General features: G+C 43.5%; 1 protein-coding gene across 2 annotated transcripts in view; it reads right to left on the bottom strand.

Moving 5' to 3' along the window:
- Window positions 1-15022, bottom strand: part of CDC42BPB (CDC42 binding protein kinase beta) — a 158096-nt gene that overhangs the window by 44475 nt on the left and 98599 nt on the right. For both annotated transcript variants that reach the window (XR_005216176.1, XM_037831783.1), the window contains exons 6-7: window positions 3962-4055; window positions 1595-1795 (exon numbers count right to left, since the gene is read on the bottom strand). Coding sequence is in view for 1 of the 2 variants with exons in the window: in XM_037831783.1 (XP_037687711.1) it covers window positions 1595-1795; window positions 3962-4055 (295 nt within the window). In the remaining variant the exon portion in view is untranslated. The remainder of the gene's footprint in view (window positions 1-1594; window positions 1796-3961; window positions 4056-15022) is intronic.

The following is a 15022-nucleotide window of genomic DNA, read 5'->3' as shown; positions in this document are numbered from 1 at the left end:
TTTTTTTTTTCACGGTAACTAAGTATAAACCAGTGCTAATGAATTTTAATTCCAGAAAGGCAAATTAGAAACTGATTAGTCTTACAGGTTTTATTCATGGCAGGCTCGTTACCATGTTGCACGAACATTAACACAGCAGTAAGTTTTCACCTGGCAAAGTGGCAAGGCCTGTTGGCAACACGCTGCTGGGAGTGACCTGCACAGCTCTGGCGAAGTGCACTTTACCAGCGTCTGTGGCCACTGCACTTCTAGAAATTTATTCCACAGAAACAGTCTAACAGGAAACATAACATGTTCACAGTAACATTCTATCTTAACCAAAAAAAAAGGCACATTACCCACATGCCCCCCAAAAACAGACTCGTTAAAAAAGGCCTAGTCCACACACTGCATGCAAGGACGGTCCATTTCCACGTGACGATGTGCAAAGACGTCAAAAACATCAACAAAAAACCTGGCTGTGTGCAGATGATGCCGTCTACTAAAACAGACCCACACAGCCTGCAGCCTGGCCTGGCACCGCTGCTGCCTCTGCGCCCCCCACCCCTGGGCCTCACCCCTCTCGCCCATGACGGGGTTGGTGTGGAGGGGTGAGAAGTGCACAAAACATCCCTGATGGGGCCCTACTGGGGGGGCACCCAGGCTGCGCAGCTCCGGGTGGACGTCACCGTCCACTCTATGCACTTCTGCATTCACTGACGTTTTCATAGGAAGTACATATTAATTTACAAATGAAAAAAATATATTTCCACTTTGGGGAGAGTATTTTTCAGAAGTGTAACTTTTGCTTTGAGTGGGGTTAGATGGACAACATTCAGCACAGAGAGCGCTAAGCTGCTCTGTCACGAGCAACAGCGGGAGAGCAGCTGAGGGCAGGCCAGCACCCGCCCAGGGACGTTTCTGGGGTATGGGGAGGGGACCAGGGAAAGACGACTACTATAAGCATACTGGGAGGGACGGTGAAACAGGCATTAGAAAGATGTTCTCCACTAAGGAGAACAAAGAAAAAGCAAGCAGATGTCAAAAATACCAGATGGAAGAGGAAATAAAAAAAAGAAAGAAAACAACGGAAAGAAAGAGGAAAGGCAACATCAAAGCAAAAAAAAAAAGGACACTCTAGAGAGGGGAAAAAAGATAAGAGGAAAAGGGAGAAGAAAGGACAAAGGACTCTGTTGCATTCTGTCAGCGCTGACGACAGCTGAGCTCTGGGAGATCAGACGGGGACAGCGCTGGCCTCTAACGGATGAGCCCCATGGACTCTCCACCTGGCCAGCCGCACCTCACACCCCAAAGTCCGCATCTTTCCACGAAGCCCACGTCTCCTCCAGGGATTCTGCACCCAGTCAACCCCACCAGCCTCCACCCAGGTGTCCAAAGCAGAAAACCGGGTGTCATACCCGACTCTCCCCTCCCCTCCTGCCCACGCCCGCCGGTTCTACTGCGCACCGCTCCCAGATCTCTGCTCTGTCTGAGCACCTCCAGCCTGGCCCTAACCCGCCATCTCTGACTTCATCATCAGCAGCCCCCTAGCCCAGCTCCCCACTCTGGGCCCAGGGACTAGGAAGGAACAGGCTGTGGGCACACCAAGGCTTACTTCATGGTTCATGATCTTTCCATAGGTCTCCACGAGTGACTCTGCATAAAACGGTGTCTCTCCGTACAGCATTTCGTACATGCACACCCCTAGGGACCACCAGTCGCACTCGGGGCCGTACTTGCCCATGCCGTCCTCCATTGCCTGCAGGATCTCCGGCGAGATGTAGTCGGGGGTGCCCACGGCCACAGACGACTGGACCTGAGGGGAGAAGGCCGTGTCTGAGGGAGCCCCACATCTTCAATTCTTGTCTCCAACGGTTGTCTCCAAAGTAGGGGGAACAAAAAATGAACCAGTCATGGAAGAACTGGCCAATGATCAGGATTTTAAAAATCTACTAATTTGAACTTCAACACAAATAAATATTCTCTCACACTTTCCAGAATGCAAGAGACCCTCCTGCACGCCCCACTTTTCAATGCCCAGATGCCTGCCACGCCCCCCAATGGCAACCCCTCGCAGCTGCTCAGTGGGTGGCCTTTGCCGCCCGCCCCTGTGTGGTGTGGGGACCACGTGTCCCCAGGGCAGCTCTCCCCGGCTTACATGGGAGCAGAGGGCCCTTGGCGCTCTTGTTGAAATGCAGATTCTGGGCAGAACCCAAGATGCATTTCTAACAAGTCCCAGGGGACACCACACAGCCCACCTTCTGGCTCCCAAATTGGAACCTCTGGACGTAGGACCAGGTGTTACTGGCTGTGCAGGTGGCCCCTGGACGGGGAAACTGGAGGCCAAGACCCGGGGATCCACAGGTTCTTTACGACAGCTTCTGACCCTACTTCTCCTGGTCTGACGGGGTAGAGGCACAGCGGGTGGAAGCTGGGTGAAAAGCGAGAGTGGGGCAGGCCTCCAGAAGGTCAGCATCAATGTCAACAAAAGTCACTACAGACCCCTAAAAGGGAGAGATGAGTTCCCAGGCTACCTAAATTGGCAGATACATGCCTGAATGCAGTGACATCTCGACAAGGAAGCAAGAGTGGGCCTTTTAAGGATAAAACTATGACAAAGAGGCTGGGTGTGGTGTCCCCTCACCAGAGCCCCCAGCTCTGAGCCCAGGCTCCTCAAACACCTCCTGGCAAGGAGGCTCATGGGAGCACACGGCCGGGGCTCTGCGTGTACTGGCCGGTGGACACACGGGAGCCCCACCCTGTGAGCGGACATAGTCCTCATTGTAAGTTAATAAATCATACGTCATCTCAGGGCATGAGGGCAGCGAGGGCCACCCCTGAGGCTCCCTGGCTCATCCCTGAGAAGAGGAGCAGCTGAGGGTCCCAGGGGTGAGAGCCGCCTGGTCAGTAGGAATCAGCAGGGCGTTCGCCTCCGGCACGCAGCCACGCCGCCCAGGGTGCAGGGGAGAGTGGGAGGCTGGTGGTGCCAGCTCGGGGCACAGGGCCAATGTCCCAATGAGCGTGGGAAGCTGGGAACCAAGGCTCGAGCTCAGATCAAGGCTACTGGTTTAGTCATCAGAAGGCTGGATTTGGGGATAGCACTCATGTATCAATTAGTCAATATGTGGCAAGAATGAGAGGCTGGTTTTGTGGAAAGAAAGTGAGTAAATCACTTCATTCACTTCTTTTAAAACACTGTCTAGTGATGCTACTTTGATGAGTTCTTTTAAAATACTGCTGCGTGAAAGCCTGCTAGTAAGAAAGGGACTGTCCTCTTTTGGAGAAGCGTTTTCTTTGGACTTTATGGTCAGTGTAGGTTTTAAAGAAGAAAAAACTCCCAAATGTGTCAGGATAAACCCGAGAGAGTGGCCATCGGAGAGAACGTTGAAGACCCCTAAACGCAGTGGGGCCTCCGGGAGCAGCTGCCGAAGCAGACAGCGCAGAGCTGGGGCGGCAGGCACAGGCCGCTCAGCCACAGGGCTCCCAGCAGTGGCCGACCCAGGGGTGACCGTGGGCTCCGCAGCAGGACCCCAACAGGCCCTGGCTGAGCACCTAGGACCCTATTGTAGACACTCAACCCCCCCAGAGAAAAAATGCTGACAGGAAGTTACCTGTCCCCAAACGGAAAGGAGCCTGCCCACCTGAGCGGCCTAGGCGGGCACCTTAGGAAAGCTGCCAGGGGTTGCCCTCGCTGGCCGTGGCCCTGGTAGGCTGTGGCTGCCCAGGGATTTGAGGAAATGTGAAAATTTCCAAAGTTAGGAGGCATACTTGTTACTCTTTTAAACACTAAAAAACAATAAAGATGCTTAAACTTAAAAATAAATCCCAAAATAGAAAATTTCAACTGTCTCTTAAACAATCCAATGCATCTTTTTAATTCACACAAACACAGTCCACGGTACTTCAGACCCAAAACTTAAGCCCATTCTAACTGTGAGGAAAACCCAAACCAAGTGGAAAATCTCCAACAAAAAATACATACAGTTCCATCATCATTCATCTTCAAACACGATCCAAAGTCAGCCAGGCGAATATGACCATTCGCGTCCAAAAGGACATTGTCAGGTTTAATGTCCCTGTTAGCAAAACAAACACACAAATTAACCATTTCTGTGTGGCACACGAGACAGAGGCCACAGTCTCCCCTCAGTGGTGGCTCGGCCCGAGAACAGCTGTGACCTGGTAAAAACAACCTCGGCATGGTGCAGCGGCTGCAACACCACCACATACTGCTGGGCGCCAGGAGCTCATGTCACCCGCTGACCGGTGAGCACGCTGTCATCCCGCCCGCCCACAACCCAGGTCAGCGAGTGCCGGCTAAGCCCGCCTCTGGGCTGGCTCTGCTCCACCCTGGGCCTGCATCACAGTTGCCTCTGACTCCACGGAGTTTACAAATGAACGTCAGAAAGTGAATGTGCACATAAATAAACATGCAGTGTGATTTCAGATGGCACCACACGGTACAATCCATGAGGTAAGTGCCATGGGGAGATACGAGGAAATACAGAACAAGGTGACTGGTCAGCACCTGATGAGGCGGAGGGAACTGGGGGTGACTAACGCTGAGGAAGTGACACTGAGAAGAGACTTAAAGTAAGGGAGTCAGGTGAAGATTTGGGAAAAGGCTGCTGCAAGTTGACAAACCACCAGATGAACTGGAAAAATCAAACTAAAAACAGAAATGGCCAAAAACAGAAAGAAATGAAATGAAAGTTGATTTAGCTCAGAGAAGAAACAGAAAATCTTGTTAGGAATGAAGACTAAATAATAAAATACCAAGGAGAACAAATTCACAGGAAAATTATATTAAAGGTATTGAAGAAAGGCAGGAAAAGAACTGAAAGAATAAATTTGAGATAAAGAAAGAAGTAAAAAGTGTCAGAGAAAATGGTTGAAAACTGAAATGGAAGACAGGCAAAGAAAGCCCAACATATACATAACTGGAGTCCCTGAAGAAGAAATAAAAACAAGGAAACAGAATATTTTAAAACTGTAATTCAAGCTTTTTTCTTCTTTGGCTACTTGAGGATCACCCGCCATCATGAATGACACAGTAACCATCCGGACCAGGAAATTCATGACCAACTGATTACTTCAGCGGAAACAAATGGTCATTGATGTTCTTCACCCTGGAAAGGCAACAGCACCTAAGACGTTCGGGAAAAACTAGCCAAAGTGTACAAGACTACACCAGATGTCATCTTTGTATCTGGATTCAGAACCCATTTAGGTGGTGGCAAGACAACTGGCTTTGGCATGATTTATGACTCCTGGGATTATGCAAAGAAAAATGAACACACACAGACTTGCAAGTCATGGTCTGTATGAGAAGAAAAAGACCTCCAGAAAACAGTGAAAGACATGCAAGAACAGAATGAAGAAAGTCAAGGGGACTGCAAAGGCCAATGTTGGTGCTGGCAAAAAGGAGTAAAGATTCTTCAGTGACTTGAACTGTGATTGTGCAGATTTTACCAGAGGATTAATAAAACTATAAAAACTTTGGGAAAAAAAAAAAAAACTGTAATTCAAGAAAACTTTCCAAAAATAAAAAGATGCTACTAGAGAGAGAGGTGTACAATTTAGTTAGTCCTCTAAAGCAACTAGTAAATAGCCAGGAACAGCTAGTAAATAGTCTGGAACAACTGTCGGGGGACATCCATGATGGGACACACATCGTACACCAGTCCGGAATGGGTGGAATGGCTGAGATCACAGCATAAACTATAAGCAAAGTTCCCCAAACTGTGGAGCGGGCTGCCACAGCACGCTGCACTGAAATACTTCCCTGTGGAAAAAAGAAGCAGCTTACCTGGAATGAGGGAAAGTAACTCAACCAAGCCCCAACTGCAGTTTTAATTAACACATTTGGACTACTGAATACAAGCTATGAGCACAGATAAACCCAGAGCAAGCAGAAAAGGAACCCTGATGTCTCTCCCGGTAGACAGGAAGCGGGACCGACAAAAAAAAAAATAACAAATACATAAAAACAGGCTTTTAGAGGCCGGAGAGCTCAGAATACTGGAAAAGGGCTGTGTCCCAAGAAAAGGGGCACAAAGAACTTGGTACCAACTCTGGTTGACTTGTGAAACCGGGGAACTGGTGACTGGCTCTGAAAAGTGGATATCTTTCTTTTTTCTTTTTGCCCCCTCTCATTCTTAGTAGCTCATTAGAGAAAACCTCAGGCATTTTCATTTGTCAGCACTGACCCAGGCAAGGATAGAGTTAAGATAGTCAGAGAGTCAAAGGAAAAACTCAAGTGAAGGAGGTAATTCCCTAAAGAGCGTGTCTTCCCTAAGAAATGGAGGGTGGGGGGGTTAAGGGCCCAGCTCAAGTTCACAGCCCCCTCTCAGAAAACTCAGATCCCAGGGCCTGGGGAAAAGGAAAAAACAACACAACAGCAGCAACAAAAAAAAACACCCCCACACCAGAAACAGCTTAAGCTTGGCTTCTGACACCCTGGCACTCTGGCCGGGACAGGGTCTGCTGAGAATTAAATGCACTGCACCTCCTTACACCAGTGGGGAGCGGTGGATTGACAAGTGCCACCTGCTGGGCAGGACAGTAAAAGCACAGAGTCTAGGAGTCTCATGGGAAAGTCTGACAACCTGCTGGGTCTCACCCTCAAGGAAACCTGATACTGAGTACAGCCTCCCCCTGAGACCTGGGCCCGTCTTGAAAAATCTGATTGTGGTAAACAAGGAAACCAGACACCCAGACAACGAAAAATTACGAATCACATTAGGAGAAATGTATGGCCCAGTCAAAGGCAGAAACCTACACTTCAAATGAAATACAGGAGTTGGAATAACTAATTAAAGGTGTTTGAACAAATCTTTTAAATCAAATCAAGAACTGAAGGAAAACATGGCAAAGAGCTATAGGATACAAGACACTGGGTGATCATAAAGAAGAATTCGTAAACTTGAAAAAACTAATGACAGAACTTATGGGAATGAAAGGCAAACTAGAAGAGATGAAAAATACAATGGAGACATACAACAGCAGATTTGAAGAGGCAGAAGAAAGGATTCAGGAACTAGAAGACAAGACATCGGAAATTCTACAGACAAAAGAACAGACTGGGAAAAGAATGGAAAGATATGAGCAGGGTCTCAGGGAACTGAAGGACAACATGAAGTCTCTTAAGAAAGATATAAAATTATAGATCCAAGAAGCGCAGCATACCCCAACAGAATAGCTTCAGATAGACCAACTCCAAACACTCAATAATCAGATTCTCAAACGTCAAAGACAAAGAATTCTCAGAGCAGCACAGAGAAAAGCAACCCACCACATACAAGGGACGCTTGACAAAACTAGGTATGGATTTTCCATTTCTTCTGCAAAGAGGAAGAGTAGAAAAAAATGAATAAATAAATAAAAGATAGAAGGAAAATTAAAACAATTTTAGTAAAAACCATGGAGATGAGAAGTACATGCAGTATGAGACATACAGTATGAGACATACAGTATGACGTATTTAAGATACTGAAAGAGAAAAACTCTTTATCACAAATTCTATATCCAGCAAAAATGTCCTTCAAAAATGAGGGAGAGTTTAAAATATTTTCAGACAAACAGACACTGAGAGAGTTTGTGAACAAGATACCTGCTCTACAAGAAATACTAAAGGGAACACTACAGGCAGATAGAAAAAGACAGGAGAGAGACGCTTGGAGAAGAGTGTAGAAATGAAGACTAGCAGTTAAGGGTAAAAAGAGAGAGAGAGAGAAATAAAAATAAAAATTTGACATATAAAAGCCAAAAGACAAAAATGGTAGGCTGCAGACATTACAGTGAGTGAAATTAGCGAGAAACGAAAGGACAAACACTGTGTGGTCCCGTAACACGAACACTGATGAGCAAACACTGAGAGTTACAGCTGAGAAAGAAAGAGGTTAGAGGTCAGGCGTCTGATAATGAAGAAATACAGCAGGTTCATCAGGACTGACCGTACAGATCCAGAAATGCACAGCACACTACTGCGCGATGGTGGCACAGTACTGCAGGTACTCCGAACAAGGAGGGGTGTGCGTACGCTTGAAGGAGGAAGGCTCGGGGCATGTATGGCACCAGAAGGAAAGACAGAAGATGAAGACCGGGACTGTGAAACTTAGTGAAATCTTGCGTGGTCAATAATGGTGATCAAATGTACAAATATAAGAATGTTTTTAAATGAAGAAAAAATGAATGTCAACATTGCAAGGTACTGAAAATTGGATGGTACAGGGGAAAAAATACAGTCAATGCAAACTGGAGTCTACAGCAGTAGCACTGTAAGATGCTTCCACTAACTGTAGCAAAGGCAACATACCAAAGCTAAAAGTCTCTAACAGGAGAAATCTGAGGGAGTGGTACGGGACTCTTGGTGGTGGTGTTGTCTGACCTTCTCATTGTATTTTATTTTACTCTAATTTTTCTTCTATCTTTTATTTTTTTATTCATTTTTTTCTCTTCCTCTTTCTTTGCAGAAGAAATGGAAATACCTTCATATACATTGTGCTGGTGAATGCATAACTATGATTATACAGGAATCACTGTTTACTTAGGATGGATTGTATAGTGTGTGAATAAAACTTCAAAAAATAAACAGAGGGATACAAGCACTGGAGAAAAAGTGGACAGAAAGATGTACCTATTCGCTGTTGGCTGGGAAGAAGAATGGTGCAGCCCATCCGGAGGGCAGTGTGGGTTCCACAGGAAGCTAAGAAAAGGGTTGCCATTGTGGCCCTGCAACCCTGTTACTGGGTATATACTTGGACAAACTGGGACAGGGACATGAATGGAATGGAGATTTGCACACTGGTGTTCATGGCAGCAGAATTCACGATTTTCAATGGATAGAGGTGGCTTAAGGATACATCAAATGATAAATGGAATGGTGAACTGTGGTGTATACATACAACGGAATACTGAGGGGCTGAAAGAAGGAATGTAGTTGAGGTACGCAACCAGGTGAATGGACCTGGAGGAGAGTATGTTGAGTGAAATAAGTCAGAAATGAAAAGACAAACATAATGCCTCACTAATACGGACTAACTATAATGTGCAAACTCTGAGAATTGAATCTGAGAGCACAGGTTACCAGGGGAAGGCTTATGGTAAAAGTTCCTGGATTTAAGGTCTCACAGCAGTCACATCCATTCATGAGTTATAATGGTTATCTCTAAATTCTGAGATGCTGAGCTGTTTGTGCATAACCTGGTCAGTCCCTGTAACGTTGGGTATCTGTGTGACACCTGAGACAGCTATGAATGCCAGCATTACCCCCATACAGCAAATGTTAAAAAAGCTGAAAAAGAGATCAGTCTTTACTTAGAGATATGAACGAAATGGACTTGGTTGGGACTAAGGTGAATCAGACTAAAGGGTAAAGAATGATATTGTGTTTCTGTGTTTTAAAACTTGAACTTCTATGTGAGACCAAAAGAAGAGACGTTTATTTGGTGAAAAATCTGTATTTTCTGTAGCACACTACATAATTTAATTTGTATGGTCAGTATATTCAAACACCATAATGACATGGTGTTTGAAGAGGGGGTGAGATCTGGTTGGTTTGTACAGGTTAGTGTGAAGCCCCGATACATCCCAGAGTAAATTGGGCAGAGAATAAAAAGTATTTGCAAACCCCCCTTGAGGGACTGGGGAAAAGTGTGGCAATATTAAACTTCCCCACCTGGGGAATTCCTGATATTCTTGCAAGGGGGACTACCAGTTTAGTATACTAATCCCTTGATCTTGGGGCTTGCCCTTATGAAACTTGTTTCCGCAAAGGAGAGGCTAAGTCTATTTATAATTGTGCCTAAGAGTCACCCCCAAAGAACCTCTTTTGTTGCTCAGATGTGGCCTCTCTATCTAAGCCTGCTTGGCAGGGAAATTCACTGCCCTCCCCCCTACGAAGGACCTGACTCCCAGGGGTGTGAATCTCCCTGGCAACGTGGGACATGACTCCTATGACTCCTGGGGATAAGCCCAGACCTGCATCGTAGGACTGAGAAAGCTTTCTGGACCAAAAGGGGGAGGAGAAATGAAACAAAATACAGTTTCAGTGGCTGAGAGATTTCAAATGGAGTGAGAGTTCATTCTGCAGGTTATTCTTATCTGTATTATACAGATATCTCTTTTTAGTTTCTAGTGTATTAGAACAGCTAGAAGGAAATACCTGAAACGGTTGAACTGCAGCCCAGTATCCCTGATGCTTGAAGACGACTGTATACCTACGTAGCTTACATGGTGTGTCCCCATGATTGTGGAAACTGTGGCTCCCACTCCCTTTATCCAGTGTGTGGACAGATGAGCGGGAAAATGGGGACAAAAAGTAAATGAATAGGGGAGGAAGAGGGGTATGAGGTGTTTTGGGTGTTCTTTTTTTACTTCTACTTTTATTTTTTGGAGTACAGAAAATATTCAAAAATTGATCGTGGAGATGAATGCACAACTATATAATGACACTGTGATTAACTGTACACTTCAGATGACTGTGTGGTATGTGACTATATATCTCAATAAAATTGCATTAACAAAAAACATACCACAAGAAAAGGAAATTACAGACCAACATTCCTCATGGATACAGATGCAAAAATCCTCAACAAAATATTAGCAAATGGAATCTTACAGCACATCAAAAAAATTATACACCATGATCAAGTGAGATTTATCCCTGTTATGAAAGAGTGGTTCAACAAAAAAAACCACTTAATGTGATACACCACATTAACAGATGGGGGGGGGGGACAACACATGATCATCTGAATTGACAGAGAAAAGGCATTTAACAAAACCCAGCACCGCTTCTTGATAAAAACACTTAGAATACTAGGAACGGAGGGAAACTTCCTCAACGTGAAAACCCACAGCTACCATCATGCTTAATGGGGAAAGACTGAAAGCTTTCCCTCTAAGATCAGGAAAAAGACAAGGATACCTACCGTCACCACTGTTATTCAGCATTGTACTGGAAGCTCTTGCCAGAGCAATTAGGCAAGAAAAAGAAATAAAAGGCATCCAAATTGGAAACGATGAAGTAAAACTCTCACTATTTGCAGATGTCATGAACCAATGTACAGAAAATCCTGCAGAAAACAAAACAAATCTACTAGAGCTAATAAGCAAATTCAGTAAAGTGTGAGGGGCAAGATCAACATGCAAACATCAGTCATTTCTATAAGCTGTAATGAATCATTTGAAGAAAAAAATCAAGGAAAAAATTTCATTTACAGTTGCAATTAACCAAATATCTCAGAATAAATGTCATCAAGGACGTAAAGGACTTATACATGGAAAGCTACAAAATATTGTGAAAAGAAATCAGAAAACACCTAAACAAATGGAAGAAGATTCCATGTTCATCACTTGGAAGACTAAATATTGTTAAGATGTCAATTCCGCCCAAAGTAATTTACAGATTCAAAGCAATCCTAATAAAAATTCTGACAGTCTTCTTTGCAGAAATGTAAAAGCCACTCATCAAATTTACACGGAAGGGTAAGGGGTCTTGAACAGCCAAAACCATGGTAAAAAAGAACAAAGAGGTTTCATTCTTCTTGATTTTAAAACTTATTACAAAGCTATAGTAACTAAAACAGCTTGGAACTGGCACAAAGACAGACATACAGACCAAAGGAATCAAACTCAGAGTCTAGAAATAAACCCTCAGAGCTATGGCCAATTGATTTCTGACAAGGGTGCCAAGTCTACTTAAAAGGATACTCGGATACTCTCTTTAACAAATGGTGCTGGAAAAACTGGATGTGCATATGCAAGAAGAATGAAGATGGACCCCTACCTCACACCATACACAAAAATTAACTCAAAATAGATGAAAGACCTAAATAAAAGAATATAAAACTCCTGGAAGAAAACACAGGGACACATCTTCAGGACCTTGTATTAGGTGATGTTTTCTTGGACATCATACCAAAAGCACAAACAACAAAGGAAAAAATAAGAGAAACAGGATACCATCAAAATTAAAAACTTTAATGCATCAGAGGACTTCATCATGAAAATAAAAAGATAACCTACAGAATGGGCAAAAAAAAAAAAAAAAAATTTGGAAATCACATATCTGATAAGGTTTTAATATTCAGAATATATAAAGAAATCCTACAAATTCAACAAAAAGAGAAACTGTCCAATTAAGAAAATGGGCAAAAGACCTCAGCGGACATTTCTCAAAAAAAGATAAACAAATAGCCAATAAGCACATGAAAAGACTCTCAACATCAATAGCCACCAGGGAAATGCAAATTAAAACCACAATCAGATCCCATTTCGTACCCCCTAAAATGGCCACTATTCAAAAAACTAAAAATAACAAGTGCTGGAGAAGATGTGGAGAAATGAGGAAACTTCATTCATTGCAGGAGGGAATGTAAAATGGTGCAGCCACTGTGGAAATAGTTTGACGATCCCTCAGGAACTTCAGTATAGAATTACCACATCACTTGGCAATTCCACTGTTTGGTATATACCCAAAGGAACTGAAAGCAGGGACTGAAGCAGATATTTGCACACCAGTATTTGTAGCAGCATTATTTTCAATTGCCAAAAGGTGAAAGCAATCCAGTGTCCATTAACCAATGTACAGATAAAACAAAATGTGGTATATGCATCCAATTAGAATATTATTCAACCATAAAATGGACTGAAATGCTGATACATGTGACAGGGATGAACTGTGAAGACATCATGTGGAGTGAAGTAAGCCAGACATAAAAGGTCAAATATTGTATGATCTCACTTATATGAAACAATTAGAGTAAGCAAACGCACAGAGTCAGGAACTGGAATCTAGTTTACCACGTGCCGGGGTACAGGCAGGGAATGGGGAGTTAATGCTTAAATTGTAGTTTCTACCTGGGTTGATAGAGAAGTTTTGGTAATGGATGGTGGTGATGGTAGCACAACATTGTGAACGTAATTAACATCACCGAATTATATATTTTAATGCGGCTAAAAGGAAATTTTAGGTTGTATATATGCTATTAGGATAAAAATTAAAAAAAAAAAATCACAAAACTAAAACCATAGGCCTGTCCAACACAAAGAGTGAATCCAGATGTAAACCAGACTAGTTAGTAGCTCCTTCATTAATTCTAAACAAAGGTACTCACAATGGGAAGTGTTAATAACAGGGAAAACTGCATGAGGGGCACATGTCGGAACTCTCTATTTTCTTTTTTTTTTTTTTTTAAAGGACAAAGATGCACTTTCTATTTATTTATTTATTTATTTTTTTTTAAATCTTCATTTTATTGAGATATATTCACATACCACACAGTCATACAAAACAAATCGTACTTTCGATTGTTTACAGTACCATTACATAGTGGTACATTCAACACCCAAATCAATCCCTGACACCTTCATTAGAACACACACAAAAATAACAAGAATAATAATTAGAGTGAAAAAGAGCAATTGAAGTAAAAAAGAACACTGGGTACCTCTGTCTGTTTGTTTCCTTCCCCTATTTTTCTACTCATCCATCCATAAACTAGACAAAGTGGAGTGTGGTCCTTATGGCTTTCCCAATCCCATTGTCACCCCTCATAAGCTACATTTTTATACAACTGTCTTCGAGATTCATGGGTTCTGGGTTGTAGTTTGATAGTTTCAGGTATCCACCACCAACTACCCCAATTCTTTAGAACCTAAAAAGGGTTGTCTAAAGTGTGCATAAGAGTGCCCACCAGAGTGACCTCTCGGCTCCTTTTGGATTCTCTCTGCCACTGAAGCTTATTTCATTTCCTTTCACATCCCCCTTTTGGTCACGAAGATGTTCTCCGTCCCACGATGCCAGGTCTACATTCCTCCCCGGGAGTCATATTCCACGTTGCCAGGGAGATTCACTCCCCTGGGTGTCTGATCCCACGTAGGGGGGAAGGCAGTGATTTCACCTTTCAAGTTGGCTTAGCTAGAGAGACAGGGCCACATCTGAGCAACAAAGAGGCATTCGGGAGGAGGCTCTTAGGCACAACCATAGGGAGGCCTAGCCTCTCCTTTGCAGCAACCGTCTTCCCAAGGGTAAAACCTGTGGTAGAGGGCTCAACCCATCAAACCACCAGTCCTCTATGTCTGTGGTCATGTTAGCAACCATGGAGGTGGGGTAGGCGAACACCCCTGCATTCTCCACAGGCTCCTCAAGGGGGCACTACATCTTTTTTTTTCCTTGTTTTCTTTTTTTTTTTTTTTTAACTTTCCCTTCTTTTTTAAATCAACTGTATGGAAAAAAAGTTAAAAAGAAAACAAACATATGATAAAAGAACATTTCAAAGAGACCATAACAAGGGAGTAAGAAAAAGACAACTAACCTAAGATAACTGCTTAACTTCCAACACGTTCCTACTTTACCCGAAGAAAGTTACCTAATATAGCAACATTTCTGTGAACTTGCTCCTACTATATCCATCAGAAATTAACAGACCATAGTCATTCCTGGGCATCCCCAGAACGTTAAATAGCTTTTCTGTTCTTCTTGGATTATTGTTCCCCCTTCCTTAATTGCTCTCTATTGCTAGTTCCCCTACATTCTACATTATAAGCCATTTGTTTTACAGTTTTCAAAGTTGACATTAGTGGTAGCATATAATATTTCTCTTTTTGTGCCTGGCTTATTTCGCTTAGCATTATGTCTTCAAGGTTCATCCATGTTGTCATATGTTTCACGAGATCGTTCCTTCTTACTGACGCGTAGTATTCCATCGTGTGTATATACCACATTTTATTTATCCACTCATCTGTTGAAGGACATTTGGGTTGTTTCCATCTCTTAGCAATTGTGAATAATGCTGCTATGAACATTGGCGTGCAGATATCTGTTCGTGTCACTGCTTTCCGATCTTCTGGGTATATACCGAGAAGTGCAATCGCTGGATCGAATGGTAACTCTATATCTAGTTTTCTAAGGAACTGCCAGACTGACTTCCAGAGTGGCCGAACCATTATACAGTCCCACCAACAGTGAATAAGAGTTCCAATTTCTCCACATCCTCTCCAGCATTTGTAGTTTCCTGTTTGTTTAATGGCAGCCATT

Source organism: Choloepus didactylus, chromosome 4 (genome assembly GCF_015220235.1).
Source record: "Choloepus didactylus isolate mChoDid1 chromosome 4, mChoDid1.pri, whole genome shotgun sequence".
NCBI lineage: Eukaryota > Metazoa > Chordata > Mammalia > Pilosa > Megalonychidae > Choloepus > Choloepus didactylus.
This window is presented reverse-complemented; position numbering and strand designations above follow the sequence as displayed.